Source organism: Podarcis muralis, chromosome 10 (assembly GCF_964188315.1).
Source record: "Podarcis muralis chromosome 10, rPodMur119.hap1.1, whole genome shotgun sequence".
In the NCBI taxonomy this organism is placed as follows: domain Eukaryota; kingdom Metazoa; phylum Chordata; class Lepidosauria; order Squamata; family Lacertidae; genus Podarcis; species Podarcis muralis.
This window is the reverse complement of record NC_135664.1, coordinates 74,673,273-74,691,480: the sequence shown is the minus strand read 5'-3', so window position 1 is coordinate 74,691,480 and position 18,208 is coordinate 74,673,273. Positions and strand designations below refer to the sequence as shown.

The 18,208-nt window shown below is 52.5% G+C and overlaps 1 protein-coding gene across 11 annotated transcripts in view; it reads right to left on the bottom strand.

Moving 5' to 3' along the window:
- The window catches only part of SHANK3 (SH3 and multiple ankyrin repeat domains 3), a 431,788-nt gene that overhangs the window by 41,105 nt on the left and 372,475 nt on the right, over positions 1-18,208 (bottom strand). For 9 of the 11 annotated variants that reach the window (XR_013394458.1, XR_013394460.1, XR_013394459.1 and 6 more), the window contains 4 exons: positions 13,633-13,713; positions 11,789-11,812; positions 5,302-5,429; positions 2,734-2,827 (listed from right to left, as the gene is read on the bottom strand). Coding sequence is in view for 8 of the 11 variants with exons in the window: in XM_077935409.1 (XP_077791535.1) it covers positions 2,734-2,827; positions 5,302-5,429; positions 11,789-11,812; positions 13,633-13,713 (327 nt within the window). In the remaining 3 variants the exon portion in view is untranslated. The remainder of the gene's footprint in view (positions 1-2,733; positions 2,828-5,301; positions 5,430-11,788; positions 11,813-13,632; positions 13,714-18,208) is intronic. The other 2 variants (XM_077935411.1, XM_077935412.1) reach the window with 2 other exon arrangements.

Below are 18,208 nucleotides of genomic sequence, written 5' to 3'. Positions count from 1 at the left end.
CCCCTCCAATATCCTGCTCTCACAGAGGCTGAGCAGCTCAAGAGCTGACTCCCCTCCTGTGGTTTCCAGCAAGGAGTATTCAGGTGCATTGCTCCCTCCAACTGTGGAGGCAGAGCTGAGCCCTCACATCTAGTAGCCATGGATGTCTCCATGTCCAGTCCAAGTTGGGAGCCATCACTGCCTCCTGCCACAATTTCACTCTGCACTGCCTGAAGAAGGACTTTTTGTTGACTATGCGGAACTAGCAAAACTGACCTGTGGGATCCCAAATCAGGAGGAAACAAAATTCCAAAGAGATTGGAGTAAATTTATAAAATATATAAGTAATAACTGTAGAAATCTGAAGACTCTGGCAGGAATGAAATAAATCTTACGAGGTAGATAGGATTGGATACAACAAGGAACTGTGGAAAAGTAACTGAAGTAAGAAAACCTGTTGGAGCGAGGGAAGGAAGTCAACGTTCGGCAGAGTGTGGGGGAAGAAAGTGGGCAAATGACTGTTAAATTTCACTGCATTTTGTTTGTCTGTATTAAAGGAAAAACCAATAAAAAGCATTATTTTTAAAAAAGGACTTTCTTTTGCCTGTCTTGAATCCTGCAACATTCAGTTTCATTGTATGTCCACGAGGCAGGGAGAGTAAAGGTAAAGGTAAAGGTAAAGGGACTCCTGACCGGTCCAGCCATGGCCGACTCTGGGGTTGCAGCACTCATCTTGCTTTACTGGCCGAGGGAGCCGGCGTACAGTTTCCGGGTCATGTCTAAGCCGCTTCTGGGGAACCAGAGCAGCGCACGGAAACACCGTTTACCTTCCCGCCAGAGTGGTACCTATTTATCTACTTGCACTTTGAGGTGCTTTCGAACTTCTAGGTTGGCAGGAGCAGGGACCGAGCAACGGGAGCTCACCCTGTTGTGGGGATTCGAACTGCCGACCTTCTGATCAGCAAGTCCTAGGCTCTGTGGTTTAACCCACAGCGCCACCCACATCCCGGCAGGGAGGGTGGAGAGGTGCAAAAGCACCAGCAGAGCCAAATTCCCACATGGACCAATGAGTGTGGAGGCAGCGGCAACGGGAGACGACGGGACACAAGCTGCCTCAGACCAGGTCAGGCCTTTGGTCTTCTGGATCAGCTATGTCTACCTTGACTGACAGTATCTCTGTCCCCCTTATCGTATTGCGGCCCCACAGGTCTAACGCACAGCAACGGCAAGGGAGACATTTTTGACGACGGCAAAACGTAGAACCGTCACGACAGCAAATCGTAGAACCACAGAATCATAGAGCTGGACGTTGGCTGCACTGCACTGAGCCCCAAAGACCAGAGGGGAACAAAGGGGCTGCAAGCTGCCCTCTGGGACCCAAACACAAAAGCACCCTAGAGAAGCTGCCCTGTACTGAGTCAACCCATTGGCCCATCTAGCCCAGCTCTGTCCGCACGGGTTGGCAGCAGCTCTCTGGGGTTTTAGACAGGGGCCTGTCCCTGCCCCACCTGCCAAAGATCAAACCTGTGGCATTTTGCATGCAAACCATGCGCTCCACCACTGAGCCACACAGCCCTTCTGCACCTGCAGATTTTTGAGTGGACAACTCCGTTAAAAAACCACCAAGATGCCAAAGTATTCGTCTGTCCACCCTGCTGTTGCTGGAATCCAAGGGTTGGGTGTTTGGTGAGCACAGATGACAAACATGAGATACACATTCCAAGGGGCAGCTCCTCCTCTGAGATAAGAGTGCGCAGAGGCAGCGCTTTGGCAGGTGCATGAACCACGGTTTCTTTTCTGGCATTTTAAAAGGACCAGCGGTTCTTTAAAGACAAGGAGGCAAAGCTGGGGAGATAGAGAAGGCCTCCCTAATAGCTGATATTCCTATCTTTCCTCAGACCCAGGTGGAAAAAAGATACTGGTTTTTAAAAGAGAAGATGAGAGGCAGGGCAGCCGAGTGCCAGAGAGGAGTCAGTAGAAAAAATGACAGTCATGGAACCGAGAAATTACACAAAACAAATGAAATACTGTGAAAATCCCTGAAATGAGAAGTAATCGACTAGTAATCTTTAACATCAGCAGTAACATCTACCATGGGAGCGTTTCAGCCCTGTTCTTGAGTTTGTTTAAAATCTAAAACAGCTTATCTTGTATTCCTTTCTTTGGATTTGTGCTATTTAGGTCTTTTAAACCTTTTTGTAAAGGCAATACTAGAGTTTTCACAGCCGAGTCCTCAACTCCTTATTACTACTGCTTGGCTTTCTTCAAGTTGGGCTGCGTCTAAAACTTGCCATTTAGGTTTCCAAACCTTTTTTGTAAACTCAGTTTTAGAAACTGTACCTTTGAGTCCTCATTCCTTTATTACTGCGCTTTGCTTCACCTAGGTCGAGCTAGGATTATAATACTTCAGAATTTGGTCATTTAAGGTTTATGATTTCTCTATTTCCTTCTGAGGAAACGGACTAGTTCAGTGAAACAAGGTTTGTAGCCAGCATCCCGTTAAGGCTTGGCTCAATTCTAGGTTTTTCTAATTTTTTCCTTAAACTTTTTGATTTTTGTTATTTAGTTTAATTCTATAAGATAATATTTCTAGTCGGTTACTTCTCATTTCAGGGGTTTCCACGATATTTCATTTGTTTTGTGAATGCCAGAGAGGAGTCTCTGCGCCCCTGGAAGCTGTGGCGCAACGGTCCTGGCACCCAAGGGAGAAGCCTGGGGTCGTGGTCTGGGGTCATGTAGAAACATCACACCTACCTACAGATTTTGTCCGCGGAATTCCTTTGCGCAGGGAAATGTGGGGTTTCTCTGGACCAGTGTGGGCCGCCATCCCCTGCCGCTCAAACAGAGACTGGAAAAAAGAGAGGGGGACAAGGGTCACTCTTCTGCCTGGCCATAAACAGGTCCAGCCCTGAATCATAGTTTTGTGGAGGTGGAAGGAACCCTAAGAGGTCATCACCCCCCCCCCATGAGATGCAGGAATCCCAGCTCAAGAATGCCTGGCAGTTCGATGGCCAGGTCTCAGGCACATAGCTGTCAACCTTCCCTTGTTTGCGGGAAATTCCCTTATTCCAGCGCTATTTCCCACTGCTTCCTGCTGCTATCCCGGAGTGTTAGATATCCCGTAGACTGTCCCCGGGACAGGTGAGGCTGCTGATCCCTTATTTTTGAGGCTGTTGATCCCTTACAGTGGTACCTCAGGTTACATATGCTTCAGGTTACAGACTCCGCTAACCCAGAAATAGTGCTTCAAGTTAAGAACTTTGCTTCAGGATGAGAACAGAAATTGTTCTCCGAAGGTGCGGCGGCAGCAGGAGGCCCCATTACCTAAAGTGGTGTTTCAGGTTAAGAACGGACCTCCGGAACGAATTAAGTACTTAACCCGAGGTACCACTGTGTTTTCAAATCTGAAAGTTGACAGCTATGCTCAGGCATTCGTGAGCTGGGATTCTGGCATTGCCGGCAGCTGGGCTAGATGCCCCGTCTGGCTGCTTCCCAATTCTACAATTCCACAATCCCTGGGACTTTGGTTTCTGCCAGCTCTGGAGAAAGAACAGCGAGGCTTTGAAGGGAGGCTGCTCTCCACCTTGACAAGTGCTTTTAATATTTTAAAAATGGATGCATCGCCTACGCTGTCAAAATAAATAGAAAAAAATTGTCCAGTAGAACCTTAGAGACCAACTAAGTATGTTCTGGGTATAAGCTTTTCGTGTGCATGCACACTTCTTCAGATACACTGGAACAGAAGTCGCCAGACCCTTATATATAGTGGGAGGGTGGGGTGGGGTGGAGGGTAGGAGATGGGTGATTGACTCAATGGGTATGGTAAAGCTGTTGACGACTGTTAATGACTGCAGTTAGTCCTACAGGAAAAAGCATGGGATAGAAAGCTTGCAGACCAAAGCTTATACCCAGAACAAACTTAGTTGGTCTCTAAAGTGCTACTGGACAATTTTTTAATTTATTTTGACTGCGTCAGACCAACACGGCTCCCTATCTGAATCTACATTGTCAAGTCCACCTTGAAAGCTTCAGTTGGCGGAACTGGCACTACAGTGGCACCTTGGTTCTCAAACGCCTTGGTACTCAAACAACTTGGAACTGAAACACTGCAAACCCGGAAGTAAATGTTCCGGTTTGCGAACTGTTTTCAGAAAAATTCTCCATTTTGAGTGTTACGCCTCCGATTTGAGTCCCACACTTCCGTTTTGAGTGTTACGCTGAGGTCTGTCTGTTTTTGCTATTTATTTTGCGTTCTTGTGGCTCTTTTTTGTTTTGTTTTTGTGACTGTGTGGAACCCAATTCAGCTACTGATTGATTGTCTGTGTGACTGCAATACATTGTCTGTTGCTTTCATTTTATGGATCCATGGTCTCGTTAGATAGTAAAATTCATGTTAAATTGCTGTTTCAGGGGCTGTTTTTAAAAGTCTGGAACAAATTAATCCATTTTACATTACTTTCTATGGGAAAGTGTGCCTTGGTTTTGGAACGCTTTGGTTTTGGATCAGACTTCTGGAACGGATTAAGTTTGAGAACCAAGGTACCACTGTACTGCAGGTGCCCCATAACACCCATTCCATGTTTCTAAGCACTTGATAGCTTAGTGTGGCAGCACCTTTGGAACTCCCTGCCTATTGATATCAAACAGGAGCCTTCACTGTACTCTTTTTGGTTCCTGCTAAAAAAAACCCCAACGTTCTTGTTTAGACAGCACAGAAGCTTAGGAAGTCAATGTGAATTCTAACTTGTTTTAGTACAGTCATATCTCATGTTACGTTTGCTTCATGTTACATCCTTTCAGGATACGTCCCGCAGTGACTCAGAAGTACCAGAAAGGGTTACTTCCGTGTTTCGTCACTCATGCATGTGCAGATGCACCAAGTGACATCACGCACATGCGCAGAAGCGGTGAATTGCAACCTGCTCGTGCGCAGACACGCTGCTGCAGGTTGCATTCCTTTCATGTTGCAAAGGGGCCTCTGGAACAGATCCCGTTTGCAACCAGAGGTATCACTGTATTTTAATTTGCAGTATGTTGCAATTCCCCACCTTGATTTTCTTGCCGTATCTTTTTGTAAACCTCTTTGAGGGGTGGGTGTTTGGTGTATAAATTTCATGAAATAAATAGACCCCCCCCCCCATTCCTTACTGTTCAACCAGGGCAAAGCATTCCAGTGAGATGGGCCGTGTCCTTAGCTCTCTCTGGCTTCCTGTCAGCAAAAGGCTTCTCCCCCCGCAACCCCTGGAATCCTTCCCAGTTTGTGGCTTTCCTTGCCGCACCCCTGCCCTGCCCCCCTGCCCGCTGTGCTCCCGTATCTCTCACACTGATCTCCGCAGGGGTGATCCTTCTGCTGGTGGGTCTCTGCTTCACAGTGGCTGCCCTGGAATCTGCCTCCACGATGTCCGCTCTCAGCGAGGGCTCGGCGGCTGCCAAGATCTCGTCCAGCTTCTCTGCAAAGTCAAGACACAGCATCCCCGTGAGCCAGGCTTGGCCTCTGAAGGCAGGAACTCAACACAGAGATGGGCTGGGTGTGCTGCCAGGGGGAGGGTGCGCTGGCATGCCAGCAAGGGAGCCCTGCGGCCTGCTGGGTGGCAGGTGAGGCCTCACTCCCTTCGCCTTGTAGGAGAAAAGCGCCCCCCACCACCACAGGAACCCCACAGCTCCTTGAAAGGATCAGCACCCAAAGGGCCACAATTGGGTCTACGAGATCGCCTATGCACGTGTTCCATGGAAGTGAGAGCTGGACCATAAAGAAGGCTGATCGCCGAAGAATGGATGCTTTTGGATTCTGGTGCTGGAGGAGACTCTTGAGAGTCCCATGGACTGCAAAAAGATCAAGCAGAGCCTAGGACTTGCCGATCAGAAGGTTGGCGGTTCGAATCCCTGCTCCTGCCAACCTAGCAGTTCAAAAGCATGTCAAAGTGCAAGTAAACAAATAGGTACCGCTCCGGTGGGAAGGTAAATGGCGTTTCCGTGCACTGCTCTGGTTTCGCCAGAAACGGCTTAGTCCTGCTGGCCACATGACCCGGAAGCTGTACGCCGGCTCCCTCAGCCAATAAAGCAAGATGAGCGCCGCAACCCCAGAGTCGGCCACGACTGGACCTAATGGCCCTTTACCTTTACCTGCCTCCAGTGGCAGGGAGTTCCACAGTTTCATAACTACGCGCTGCATGAAAAAGGACTTCCTTCAGACAGAAGCTGCCTTCTCCATCAGCGCAGCCCTCCCCGAAAGCTGGCTGGTTTTAGAGCGGTGTTCACCAACCTGGTGCCCTCCAAATGCACAGGGTTTTTTGGGGGGGGGGGTGGGCTACAACTCTCCATCAGTCCCGGCCAGCACAACTGGTTGAAGTTGCAGTTCCCCAACACCTGGAGGTTGCTTGAACCTCTGCCCTACGCGACGCCCTTCCACTCTGAAGTTTCCCGAGCAGCTTTCCCCTTGCCTGGAACTCTACAGAGGGAAAACCAGCAGTCTAAATCACAGTCTCCCTAAGCTGCTTCTCTAAGCGACAACTGACTGTTGAATGTTTTCTTTAAATTTTAGGTTTCATTATTGTTCCACAAGATGTGTATGTCTTTAAGGGCCAGAGCAAATAACGTGAGCTAGTTTTACAGCTGTGAAGCAGTATAGCAGGTGCTGTTAAGTTATGTTAATTAAGCTGTTAAAGGTAAAGGTAAAGGGACCCCTGACCATTAGGTCCAGTTGTGACCGACTCTGGGGTTGCAGCACTCATCTCGCTTTATTGGCCGAGGGAGCCAGCATACAGCTTCTGGGTCATGTGGCCAGCAGGACTAAGCCGCTTCTGCCGAACCAGAGCAGCACACAGAAACATCGTTTACCTTCCCGCCGGAGCGGTACCTATTTGTTTACTTGCACTTTGATGTGCTTTTGAACTGCTAGGTTGGCAGGAGCAGGGACCGAGCAACGGAAGCTCACCCTGTCGCAGGGATTCAAACCGCCGACCTTCTGATCGGCAAGCCCTAGGCTCTCTGTTTTAACCCACATCACCACCCGCGTCCCTGGGTATAGTATATAAAGAGCAGCACCTAGCTCTCTCAGCACCCTGGTGGATGGGTTGGGTCATGCTTATTGATATGTTGTAAAAGGAGTTTCTGTTTTTGTTATTAAAACCTAGCGAAAGTTACTTTTGCCTTCCTTGTAATGTGTGGTCTCCCCAGCACGCCTTCTGCAGCACAACTAATCTGCAGATAGCCAACATCTTTGTTATGGGCCCAGCTGCTGAGTGGGTGACTGCACATTTTTGTACTTTGAGAAAGGTTTGAAAACTTCTTCTCCTGTTGGTGTGGTTCTGTGGGTCTGGAAGAGTTCCAGAATGGTTGACCGGGTTTCAGAAGCCGAGAAAGCTCTGACGTTCCCACAGCTGACAGATGAAAACTACAGTTTATGGTTGTTTCGGGTGGAGGCACTTTTGACCACTTGAGAAGTGTGGACCTATGTAACTGATGTAACTAATCTGCAAATAGCCAACACTGACGCCTAGGAGGGCACTCTCAGGCTATGGGGAACCTGTGGCATTCCTCTTAAGTGGAGTGAGTGACCGTCGTGGGTTGTTCCAGACTCGGTTGCTGCTGCCAGCCATGTCCGTGCTGGAGACTTGCTGAAGTTTGCTTTTAGAAAGCCGAGCCAATGGTAAAGGGACCCCTGACCATTACATCCAGTCGTGGCCGACTCTGGGGTTGCGGCGCTCATCTCGCTTTATTGGCCGAGGGAGCCGGCGTGCAGCTTCCGGGTCATGTGGTCAGCATGACTAAGCCGCTTCTGGCGAACCAGAGCAGCACACGGAAACACCGTTTACCTTCCCGCCGTAGCGGTACCTATTGATCTATTTGCACTTTGAGGTTGGCAGGAGCAGGGACTGAGCAACGGGAGCTCACCCCATCACGGGGATTCAAACTGCCGACCTTCTGATCGGCAAGCCCTAGGCTCTGTGGTTTAACCCACACCGCCACCCGCATCCCTCCTCTATATTGTATATCAGAGTTTCTAGGGGGTTAACCAGACTGGGACAACAGGCTTGTTGGTTTTTGAATGTCTGGTGTACATTTTTTCAATTTCGTTGTTCTGTATGGGACAATGACAATAAAGGCTATTGTATATAAATTCAACAAATAAATAAATAAAAGAAAATCAGGACAGTGGAAGCCATAGGGACTCTTCTTGTCATCTCAAGGCTCATGCTGTACACAAATGAAGGACACAGGTCTTAAGAAGATAAGAATCAAGGGGGCCTCTGGAGCCAGCATCCTGTTCTCACAGTGGCCAACCAGATGCCTATCATTAGAAACCCGCAGTCAGGATTCGAGCACAAGAGCAACTCTCCCTGCCTCTAGCTTCTTGCAACTGGTGTTCAGAAGCATGTCTGTCTCCGACTGTGGAGCGGAGACAGCGCCCCCTGCGTCCTTGAGCCAATGGTTGGGCCAGCGCAAAAGCCTGGTTTCCCCATGGTTTCTCATCACAGCCTCCCCTCCTCCTCTCTCCTCCTCTCAGGCCCCTTCATCCCTCTGGATGAGACCGTATGGCACACCCACCACTTCCTGCCAGGAGCTGCCAGCAAACATCTCACTGCTGCTTGTTTGGGCACATTCGTCTGCTGGCCTTGCATCTCCAATTTGGGCCTCCTGTCTCTGCCTGAAGCCCCTTCCTCCTTCGAGTCTCACTGCTGCTGCTGGGCTCACTTTCATGCCCAGGTTCTGAATCTAAGAGGCACCTTTTCTGCCAAGGAAGATGGCAACACACCTGCCAGCCACCGTTATGCGATCAGGGAGTCGCTTTCACCATTAGAACCACGGCAGTCGTAAAGAAAGAAACAGCCCATTGCTTCATTGCATGAGGACTGCTGAAGCAAGCAGGCACCAAGGTCAATCCTTTAAAAGCTTGTTTTAATAATAATAATAAATAATAATTTTTTATTTATACCCTGCCCTTCCTGGTTCAGAAAACCGGGCTCAGGGCTGCTAACAACAAATTTAAAACACTTGATTGATGCAACAAAAACCAGCATAAAATACAGTATAAAATGTGAATAACAATCAATTCAGAATTCCAAAATCAATTTAGGGGGGAAATCCATCCAATAAACATTACATGATCACTAGGGCTAGCTGGCTAAATTAGTCCTATTTGGGCCAGCGAGGAGACCAGGGGAGAATTAGCTGTGGGATCCCAGAGCAGGTAATCTTCATAAAAGGGGGAGAGGGAGGGAAGGAAGGGGAATAAAAGATCAGGCTAAGTTCAAGTTGAAAGCCAGGCGGAATAGATCTGTCTTACAGGCCCTGCGGAAGGAAGTTAAATCCTGCAGGGCCCTGGTCTAATGGGACAGAGCATTCCACCAGGTCGGAGCCACTACTGAGAAGGCCCTGGTCCTGGTGGAGGATAATCTGACTTCCTTAGGGCCCGGGCCTTAAGGTCCTCTGCAGGGCATACCAGGAGAGGCGATCCCATAAATACAAGGGCACGTGAGAAAAATCTCCTATGTCGCATATTAGCTGGCCTTGCTTGTCTCTGGGTGGTTCTAGACTGTTGCCTAATGGTGTCTAAAATCCTCTGTTATTGTGCCGTTAATTGCAAGTGGAATTGGAGTTGATTTTCAATGCTTTGCATAGGGCATGCACTTTCCTTGGGAGCACCCCCTGCTATGCTCTGCCTAGACCAGGGTGTGATGGCAGGATAAAGGTGGACATCCCTCAGCACATCAGCGGCCATGTTTGCGCATAACGCCATGCCAAAACACGGCTTATGGCCGATGCGCACCTGAGCTCTGGCTTGGCTTTCTGCTCTTTAAAGCTCCATGTCTCAGTGCCCTTTTAATTTCTCTGGAGCGTTCCCCGTGAAAACCCGCTCTTTAAAGCTCAGTTGGAGCAAATGTCAATCCACAGAAAACCCAAATGGATGTTTGCCCCGATTTAGCTTTAAAGAATGGGTTTTTGTGGAGAAAGCTCGGGGCAAAGACCGCTCGGACACAGAGCCTTAATAAATTGTGGACCTTTGCCTGGAAAGAACAGGACAAAAGCGAAGTCTGGAGAAGCCCTTAGTGTCTGAACCCGGGGTCATGGGGACCAAGATGCTGAAGAGCCTGGAAACTGAGCCTTATGAGAAGCAGTTGAGGGAGTTGGGGATGTTGAGCCTGGAAAAGAAGAGACCGAGAGGTGATGTGAGAGGTGATGTGAGAGGTGATGTGAGCCCTTCTGAAGGGCTCTCACATGGAAGATGGAGCAAGCTTGTTTTGTGATGCTCCAGGACCTGAAGCGATGGGTTCAAGTGACAAGAAAAGAGATTCTGACTCAACATCTGGAAGAACTTTCTGAGGGCAAGAGATGTTTGGCAGTGAAATGGTCTCCCTTGGAAGGTGGTGGACTCTCCATCATTGGAGCTTGGCTGGCCATGTGTCCATGGATGTTTTGGATGTGATTCCTGCATTGCAGAGGGTTGGATTAGATGAGCACTGGGTTCCCTTCCAATGCTACAGTTCTGTGATTCTTTGATTCTACTAAAAAGCCTGCTGGATCAGGCCAGTGGCCAGCTAGTCCAGCAACCTGTACTCACAGGAAGCGACCAGATGCTCATTATGGGAAATCCTCAAGGAGGATTAAGTGTGCGAAACCACCCAGTTTCTGAATGCCTGAGGCCTCCAGCTTGAAGCTCGCAATTGGCGTGGTTGAAAGAGCTGCTGTTTCACACTTTCTTGACGATTTTAATGCTGGTGGAATTTGCATTTGGCTATCAGCAACTTCTAGCCATCTATGTTTGGGAATCTGGAAAGGAACAAACACAAGAACTCCCTCCTGGTGTGGTTTTAGGCCACAATAAGGTAGCGCCGATCTATTTATGCAATTCTTTTATTGCACTTTACATTTTATCATGTGGATACGGAGCTCTGGCAATAGAAACAGCCATTAAAAAGCTATAAGAAAGGGGAACAGGTGCCTTGAGGCAACTGCTCTGAGGCTGAGGAAACGGTGTCCCCAATTAATTTAGTGGTTCCTCTCGCCTTCCTGGCTTTCGGAGAGCGTGCAAAACCTGAAAGGCCAAGGGCTGCTGCTGAGGGGTCACCATGGCCCTGAGTTACCATAGAACTGCAGACCTCAAGGGACCCCTAGGGGTCAGCTTGTCCAGCCCTCTGCAATGCTAATGAAGGCATTGATTACTGTTTTTAACTAATTGCCATTGCTGTTTATTTTCTGCTGGAATGGAGGAATCCTATACATGGGGTGTGTCGTTTGGATATACGTTTTGTGTGTGTACGTGGGTGTGCACACAGATCTTTGCACAACGCAGCCACATTCATGCAAGCAAACAAAACACCCTAAGCCCTCGTCGTTCTTTGAACCTGAAGCGGTGTCTGGCGGGGTTGCTCCTGAGCTCAACAAGAGCGCTACATCCGGAAATCCACACGGACACACTGGCTGGTCTTCAAGGAGATGACCTCACAATCCCTGGGAGAACTTTGCAGCGGCTGAATGGATGGACTCTCATTCCACGGGCTGCGCTGCCGTCCTCCCCACCAACAAACAACGTGAACTTAGGACGTGGTTTGCCAGGCTGCCACGAAGCCTTCCTCTCCCAAACCTCCCTCCTTCCACAAACGTAACATTGCAAAGACCAGAAACGGCTTTGGAGAGCGAAAGGTCCACTCTTCCATGTGTCCTGCGGCCGTTAGCATGGACTGGGGTCCCAGTGCACCTTCCCATCATGCTGGGGAGAGAGGGAGGGAGGGAGGAAGGGAGGGAGGGAGGGGCAGCTTGGATCAAAAGGGGTTTGGATGAGCCCTTGGAGACAGGCGGTTGAACTCACCCCCTTTCCTCCTCCGCATTGAGGCTTGGAATCAAGAAACAAAAGCACAGGACATCAATGGTGTGCAGGGTGCACTCCCCCCCCCTTGCCCCCACACCCGCGGCATGCTGCGCCCCCTTCTCTGCTGCCTGTGCCAAGGCAAGATGGCTCTCTAGGGAAGGGTCTTGGTCTGTCCCCAAGATTTTGGGAGGGTGGCAAGCTGCATTCTGCGATGCTTCCCAGCTAGGCGTCCATGCAGGCCCCCACCCTGTCATGCACCCTCTCACCTTGGGGGGGGGGATGCCTTCCCAGCCTCAAAGAGCAGCACTGGGGGATTTGCGCCCCCCCCTCAAAGCAGGCCAGCTCAGTTTGAGTCACCCCCTCTGCTGCCAAGGCTCTACTTTGGAAAGGGAGGGGGGTCTCTGGGCATGTGCTGACTGCCTTCTCCTTCCACACAGAGTCCAGGGACAGGGGTTCTGAGTGGATTAGAGCCGAAGCGCTGGAAAATAGCCCCCCCCCCCTCAGCAGAGAATGTCCTTACAGGCCGGGGGGGGGAGGAAGGGAGGGACCCCCTTGGGGGCTCAGTTTCCCCAGACTTTCAGCACATCCAAGGTTCCCTGAGCTGCCCAGGCCAGCCCCACATCTGCTGTACGTGAGGCTGTGGGGTGCAATGGGGTGGGGGGTGTAGCATTCATGCACAACTCACCCCTCCCATTATCTCCTCCCTTTTGGGCCAGGAAACCGCCCCCCCCCCGAATTGCCGAAGAAGCTGGCGATTTTCCAGACGAGGCCTCCCCAAGGAGCACTCTGAGCAAAGACAGAGTATGCCACCCCAAAGGTGGGAACAGTGACCCCCCCTCGGATGCCAAGACTTTTCTCTGGAGTGGGGTAGAAGCAAAGGGGCACAGGAAACCATGGTTCCCCACCCCCCGGCACTGACTTTTGCACTCCACCAAACCTTCCCTGCTCAGAGAAAGATCAAAGCGTTCCTGCATCCGGAGATGGGTTGGGGGGGCAGTTAGCAGGGCGGGCACAGGGGTACAGCCCCGTTGGCCCAGCTAAGGAGGTCCAGGCCTGGTCAATGCCCAGATGAGAGACCTCTTGGGCACCCACCCAAATCTATGCCACCTCGAGGTCCAGGGCGGAAGGAAGGTGGGAGAGAGCAAGGCTGAGAATGAGTCGAAAGGACGACAGGCTTGGAGGGTGGATGGCTGTGCCCGGGCACCACGAGGGCAAAGGCCCAGAGCTGGGCAGGGAGAGGAAAGTTCTGCTGGAAGCATCAGGGAAAGCAGTCTGGCGTTAAACAGGGAGTCTCAGCAGTGTGTTGCTGGCGGCAGGAACGGGCACAGCAACGCAGAACCAGGAGGGGAAACCGGGCCCCACAAGTACCACGCCAGGGGAGTTGGGAGAGGGGAAACGCTGGGAGAGTGTTGGGCCAGGACCTGGGAGAGGCCTGGGTTCAAATCCCCCCCACCCCTCTTAGCTCACCGGGCGTGACTTTGGAGGTCAGTGGCTGCCTCTCTCGGGCCAACCCACCTCGCAGGGTTCTTGTGCTGGTTAAATGACGTGGGAGGGGCCAAGGTTCGAATCCCCCCCACCTGGCCATGAAGCTCACTGGGCGTGACTTTGCTCCACCGCCAGTCTCACCTACCTCGCAGGGTTATATTTGGGGGGGGCAGTGGCCTTGGAACAGCCTCGGAGCTGGAGCAGAGGGCAGGTGGGTGTGGCCAGGGCACCCCGAACCTCTCTTGGGGGGGTGGTTCACACCTGAGGAGTGGGGGCAGCAACCCTCCGCCCCGCCCGCCACGCATGCTCTCCTTTGGGTCCACCCCCCCCCGGCCTCCCGCCCCCTTGCCAGGACTCACCCAGCTCCTCCAGCTCGGCGGTCATAGACTTGGATCGCAGCGTCAGGGTGGTGCTGGGCGCCCTCTTGGGCGGCGGCGGGGCTGAAAGGAAGAGGGAGGGCATTTTGCACTTGCGGTCCAGCAGCTTCCTGGGCGTTGCCAGGTGCAGGTGCCACTTCTTCTCCACGGCCTGGATCTCCTCGTACTCGCGGGAGGAGGAGGAGTCGCACTGCTGAAGGATCTTGTTCAGGCTGCGAGTGGAGGCAAACTTCTTCATGGTCCCGCGGCCGGCCGGGGTGGGAGCAGGGAGGGCAATCGGGGCAGGGGCAAGAGAGCGTTCTGGCCGGGACCCTCAGCTCAGGGGGCTCCCGGGCATGGTCTGCCCAATCCTGCCGCTCAGCGGACCCCTCCCGGCCAGGGAGGCCATGGGCAAAGGGGGCAGGGCACCTAGGTGATATCGCTGGTCCTAGGTCCTCGTTCTCAAGGCCAGGCTCTTGTTCCCCTGCCTGGCCTGGCTCTCCATTAACTCTGGGGACTGGCACTGCCCTTGGGGCCTCTGCCCGGTGGCAGTGCTGCCAAGCGGCTTGGGCACGTGGAGACCTCGCTCCGAGGAGGCGGCAGCGGCAGAGGGCAGGGCTGGTCCCCGGCTCTCCCTAGCCAGCCCGTCCGGCGGCGGCGATGCCAGAGCGAGGCTCCATCTGCCATGGGGTTTGTGACAGAGCGGAGGAGCGGAAAGGCTGGCTCGTCGCTCCGCTCTCCCTCGCCCCGAGATCCGTAACAATGCGGGCTTCAACGCTCCCCGTCGCCATGGAAACCGGAGCTCCGAGCTGCTGCCGGAGGCGCCTGCATCAGAGACCCCCAAAACAGGGGCGGAGGGGGGGGAACAGAGAAGAAGCACGATTCCCACACAAGGCGAGCCGGGGAGGAAGCTGCAGGCCCAGTCGGGGTAGGGGTGGGGGGCAAGGCCAGAGAGTCGAGGGGGGCAGGAAGACCTCCGTCCGCCACGCGATCCTGCCCTTGCTGAAGCGGCGAGCAATTGGGCTGTCTCCTGCCAGGGGATGGGTGCCAGCCGGCTCGTGCAGGAGGTGCCCGGGGTCTTCACTGCCAGAGAAGGTCTTCGCGGCGCCCAGCCCAGAGGGTGCGCTTTCTGACAGCAGGAGACAGATGCTTTGCTGGGTGCCGGCCACCTGGGTGCTCAGGGACGGATTGCCACGTCTGCCGGAGGTGCCGAAAGCTCAGAGACATCTCTCTCTCTCTCTCCCCCTCCAGCCGGGGAATGAGCAGACCCCCCAGGAGGCAGTGAGCAGAGTCAGCAGCGCGATGCCCACCGCACGGCTCCGTCTTCCCCACGACTCGCACTCGCGCGCACTGGCAGCGCGCAGGATAATTACAGCTCTGGGTGGCAAGTTGCCTCCCTTCCTCTCCCCGCTGCTGGCTCTCCAAGCCGCCTGGCTCCCTGCCACCCAAGCAGGCAAGGAGGGACCCTGGAGCTCCCCCCACAGCTGTCTCCTCCTTCCCCACAGCACAGACCCACGGGGCTAAAAATAGGAGCCGAGCCCACCCTCCCCCTCGCTCTGTCTCCGCTGTGTGGGAGGGAAGCTGCCTCGCTTTCCCAGCTCCCTCCCCACTCGCCACAGGTGAGGCTTCTGTGGCACCAGGGGGGGGCAAAGGTAGCCACTGCCCCACCCCATACCCGGAAGGAGAGATGGTGGTGGGGGCCTCAGCCAGAAAGGGGAGCTTGTAATGGGCAGGTGCTGCTCACATGGAGCATGGGAGGCGCATGAGATGTGACTGGCTGGTTCTCATGCCAGAACTACAGCTTCGCTTCCCACCCAGTCCTTCCTCAGGGCTAGCTTCTTGACAAAGCAAATGGTAGAGTCAGAAGGGACCCCCAAAGGCCATCAAGTCCAACCCCCTGCAATGCAGGAATCTCATCCCCGACAGAGGGCCACCCAACCTTCTGCTTAAAAACCTCCAATGCGTGTGCACACTGAGCAATCCTCCTCATCCGTCTATTTTGGGCGGCGATGCCTCTGGCACAACTTTTAGGAGGGGCAGACGCCTGCTTCTTGGGAGAAAAGCGTTGACAAACCTAAACAGCATCTTAAGAAGCAGAGACATCACCTTGCCAACAAAGGTCCGTATGGTTAAAGCTATGGTTTTCCCAGTAGTGATGTATGGAAGTGAGAGCTGGACCATCAAGAAGGCTGATCACCGAATAATTGATGCTTTTGAATTTTGGTGCTGGAGGAGACTCTTGAGAGTCCCATGGACTGCAAGAATATCAAACCTCTCCATTCTGAAGGAAATCAGCCCTGAGTGCTCACTGGAAGGACAGATCCTGAAGCTGAGGCTCCAATACTTTGGTCACCTCATGAGAAGAGAAGACTCCCTGGAAAAGACCCTGATGTTGGGAAAGATGGAGGGCGCAAGGAGAAGGGGACGACAGAGGACGAGATGGTTGGACAGTGTTCTCCAAGCTACCAGCATGAGTTTGACCAAACTGCGGGAGGCAGTGGAAGACAGGAGGGCCTGGCGTGCTCTGGTCCAGGGGGTCACGAAGAGTTGGACACGACTAAACGACTAAACAACAACAACGAGGCAGCTCTATGGATGGTGGGCACACCCATCCATATTGATTGGTCAAATATTGGCCTGTTTTTTAATCGCGGTTGAATCCTGTGGACCATCCCAAGGGGCCAATGTGCAGGCAGCTTCCAAGAGTGCTGCCAGGTTGACCTTTGCTTGTGATGGAAGCCTGGGTCCCCCTCAAAAAAATCATCTCTCACTGGCTGGCCGTGAGAACCGGAGGCTTTACTTCACATGAGGAGTCCTCCACAGCAAAGGTCACTGCCTGGTGGGCTGACAGGGGCAGAGGAAGGGGGTGAGGTGAGGTGGACCACCCTGGGTGTCTCCGCTGAGGGGGGTGACAAGCCTACCCCTAGCCATCAGGGGAAGGGGGGTAGCTGCCCCACTTTGCCAGTGGTATTCGCCCCTTCCCCCTTTGTCTTGACAGCTCGGGGGAGGCTTGGGAGTCGCGGGCGTGCGGTGCGCCAAATGTCCACCATCGCTGGCTCGCTCTGCCCCTGGCTGCAAGGTGCGCGCATCACTCCATGCACCCGAGTGGTTATCCCGCGCCTATGAGGGCACCCTCTGTGCCCCGCCCCCCTTGGGAGCATGCCCGCCCTGGGCAGTGTGGGCATATGCTCCACCGCTGGGCAGAGAGCCTGGCTGGCAGCACGGGGGCCTGTGTTCAAATTCCTACCCACTCACAAAGCCAATCAGATGGCAGACAAAATTAATGGGCTACACAGAATTGGATAAAATGACAGGCAGGATTTGAAACCTGCGGGACCAGAGACTTACAGAAGAAATATACAAATTATTTGAAGATCAGCTGTAATCAACAAATTATGCTAGTAGGGCTACAAGAAGTTTTGTAAGGAGAAATATATGAAATATTGCAAAGAAGAGAAAGAAGAGAGACATTAGTTATGAGATTTAAATGTAATAGTGAAAATAAGAAATGTAAATTAAGTAAATAGATTGGAGAATTTTCAGATGTGATGGATGGAAGTCAAAAGAAATTGTGTAAGATGTAAAAGTATGTTTAATTACTGTTGAAAATGATATGTTGAAAAACTAATAATTTTTTTAATAAAATAAATGAAGTCCAAGAGGTGACAACAGACCAGCCACGTGGCATTTGCAGGCACAGGGGAGACTGAACTCTGCCCCTTTGGCTAACAGCCCTTGGAAGCCTTATGGCCCAGGAATCGTCTAATCCTCCTTCGAAGTTCCAAAGTTTAATGGAAGCAGTGCGAAGAAGGGTTTTCTTTTGTCTGCCCCCAACAGCCTTGTACACCCCAAGGAGCCCCCAAAGCCCATGTTAGGCTGGCAGGGATTTGCCAGGAGGTCCCTGGAGGCTGACCCTGTCAAGTGCTTGGTCTGCACACCTGCCAGAGGTCAGCTCTGCAGGTACAATTTATCCCTGCTAGGAAGCTTTGCAAATTAGAATATTGGAAGAGCCTGCCGGTTTAGGCCCTTGGCCCATCTAGTCCAGCACCCTGGCTGACCAGATGCCCCCGAGGGAAGCCCAGGAGCAGGATCTGAGCACAAGAGGAGCCCTCTCTCCTCCTGCATTTTCCAGCCATTAGTATTCAGCAGCATCGGGAAGGGACCACGAGCGCCATCTAGTCCAACCCCCTGAGATGCACGAATTTTTTGCCCAGCAAAGGAACTCGAACACATGACCTAGAGATTAAGAGTCGCACGCTCCAACCACCTTCTCCTCTGTGCATTTGTCTGATCCTCTTTCAAAGCCATCCAAGTCGGCCCTCACTGCCTCCTGTGGCAGAGAGTTCCGCAGTTTAAGAGGGATTTCCCCCCAACATTCGGCTTCATGGAACGCCCACGAGTTTTAGTCTTTGGAGAGGCAGAGAAAAGCCTCTTTCCACGCTCTCCATGCCGTGCAGGATCTTGCAAACTTCGATCACGTCGCCTCTTCCTTGCTTTTGCTCTGAACGAAAAAGTCCCCAGAGGAGGAGCTTGGAGGTGTCCTGTCGACGCGGCTCCTCTCTGAAGCTGCTACAGCCCT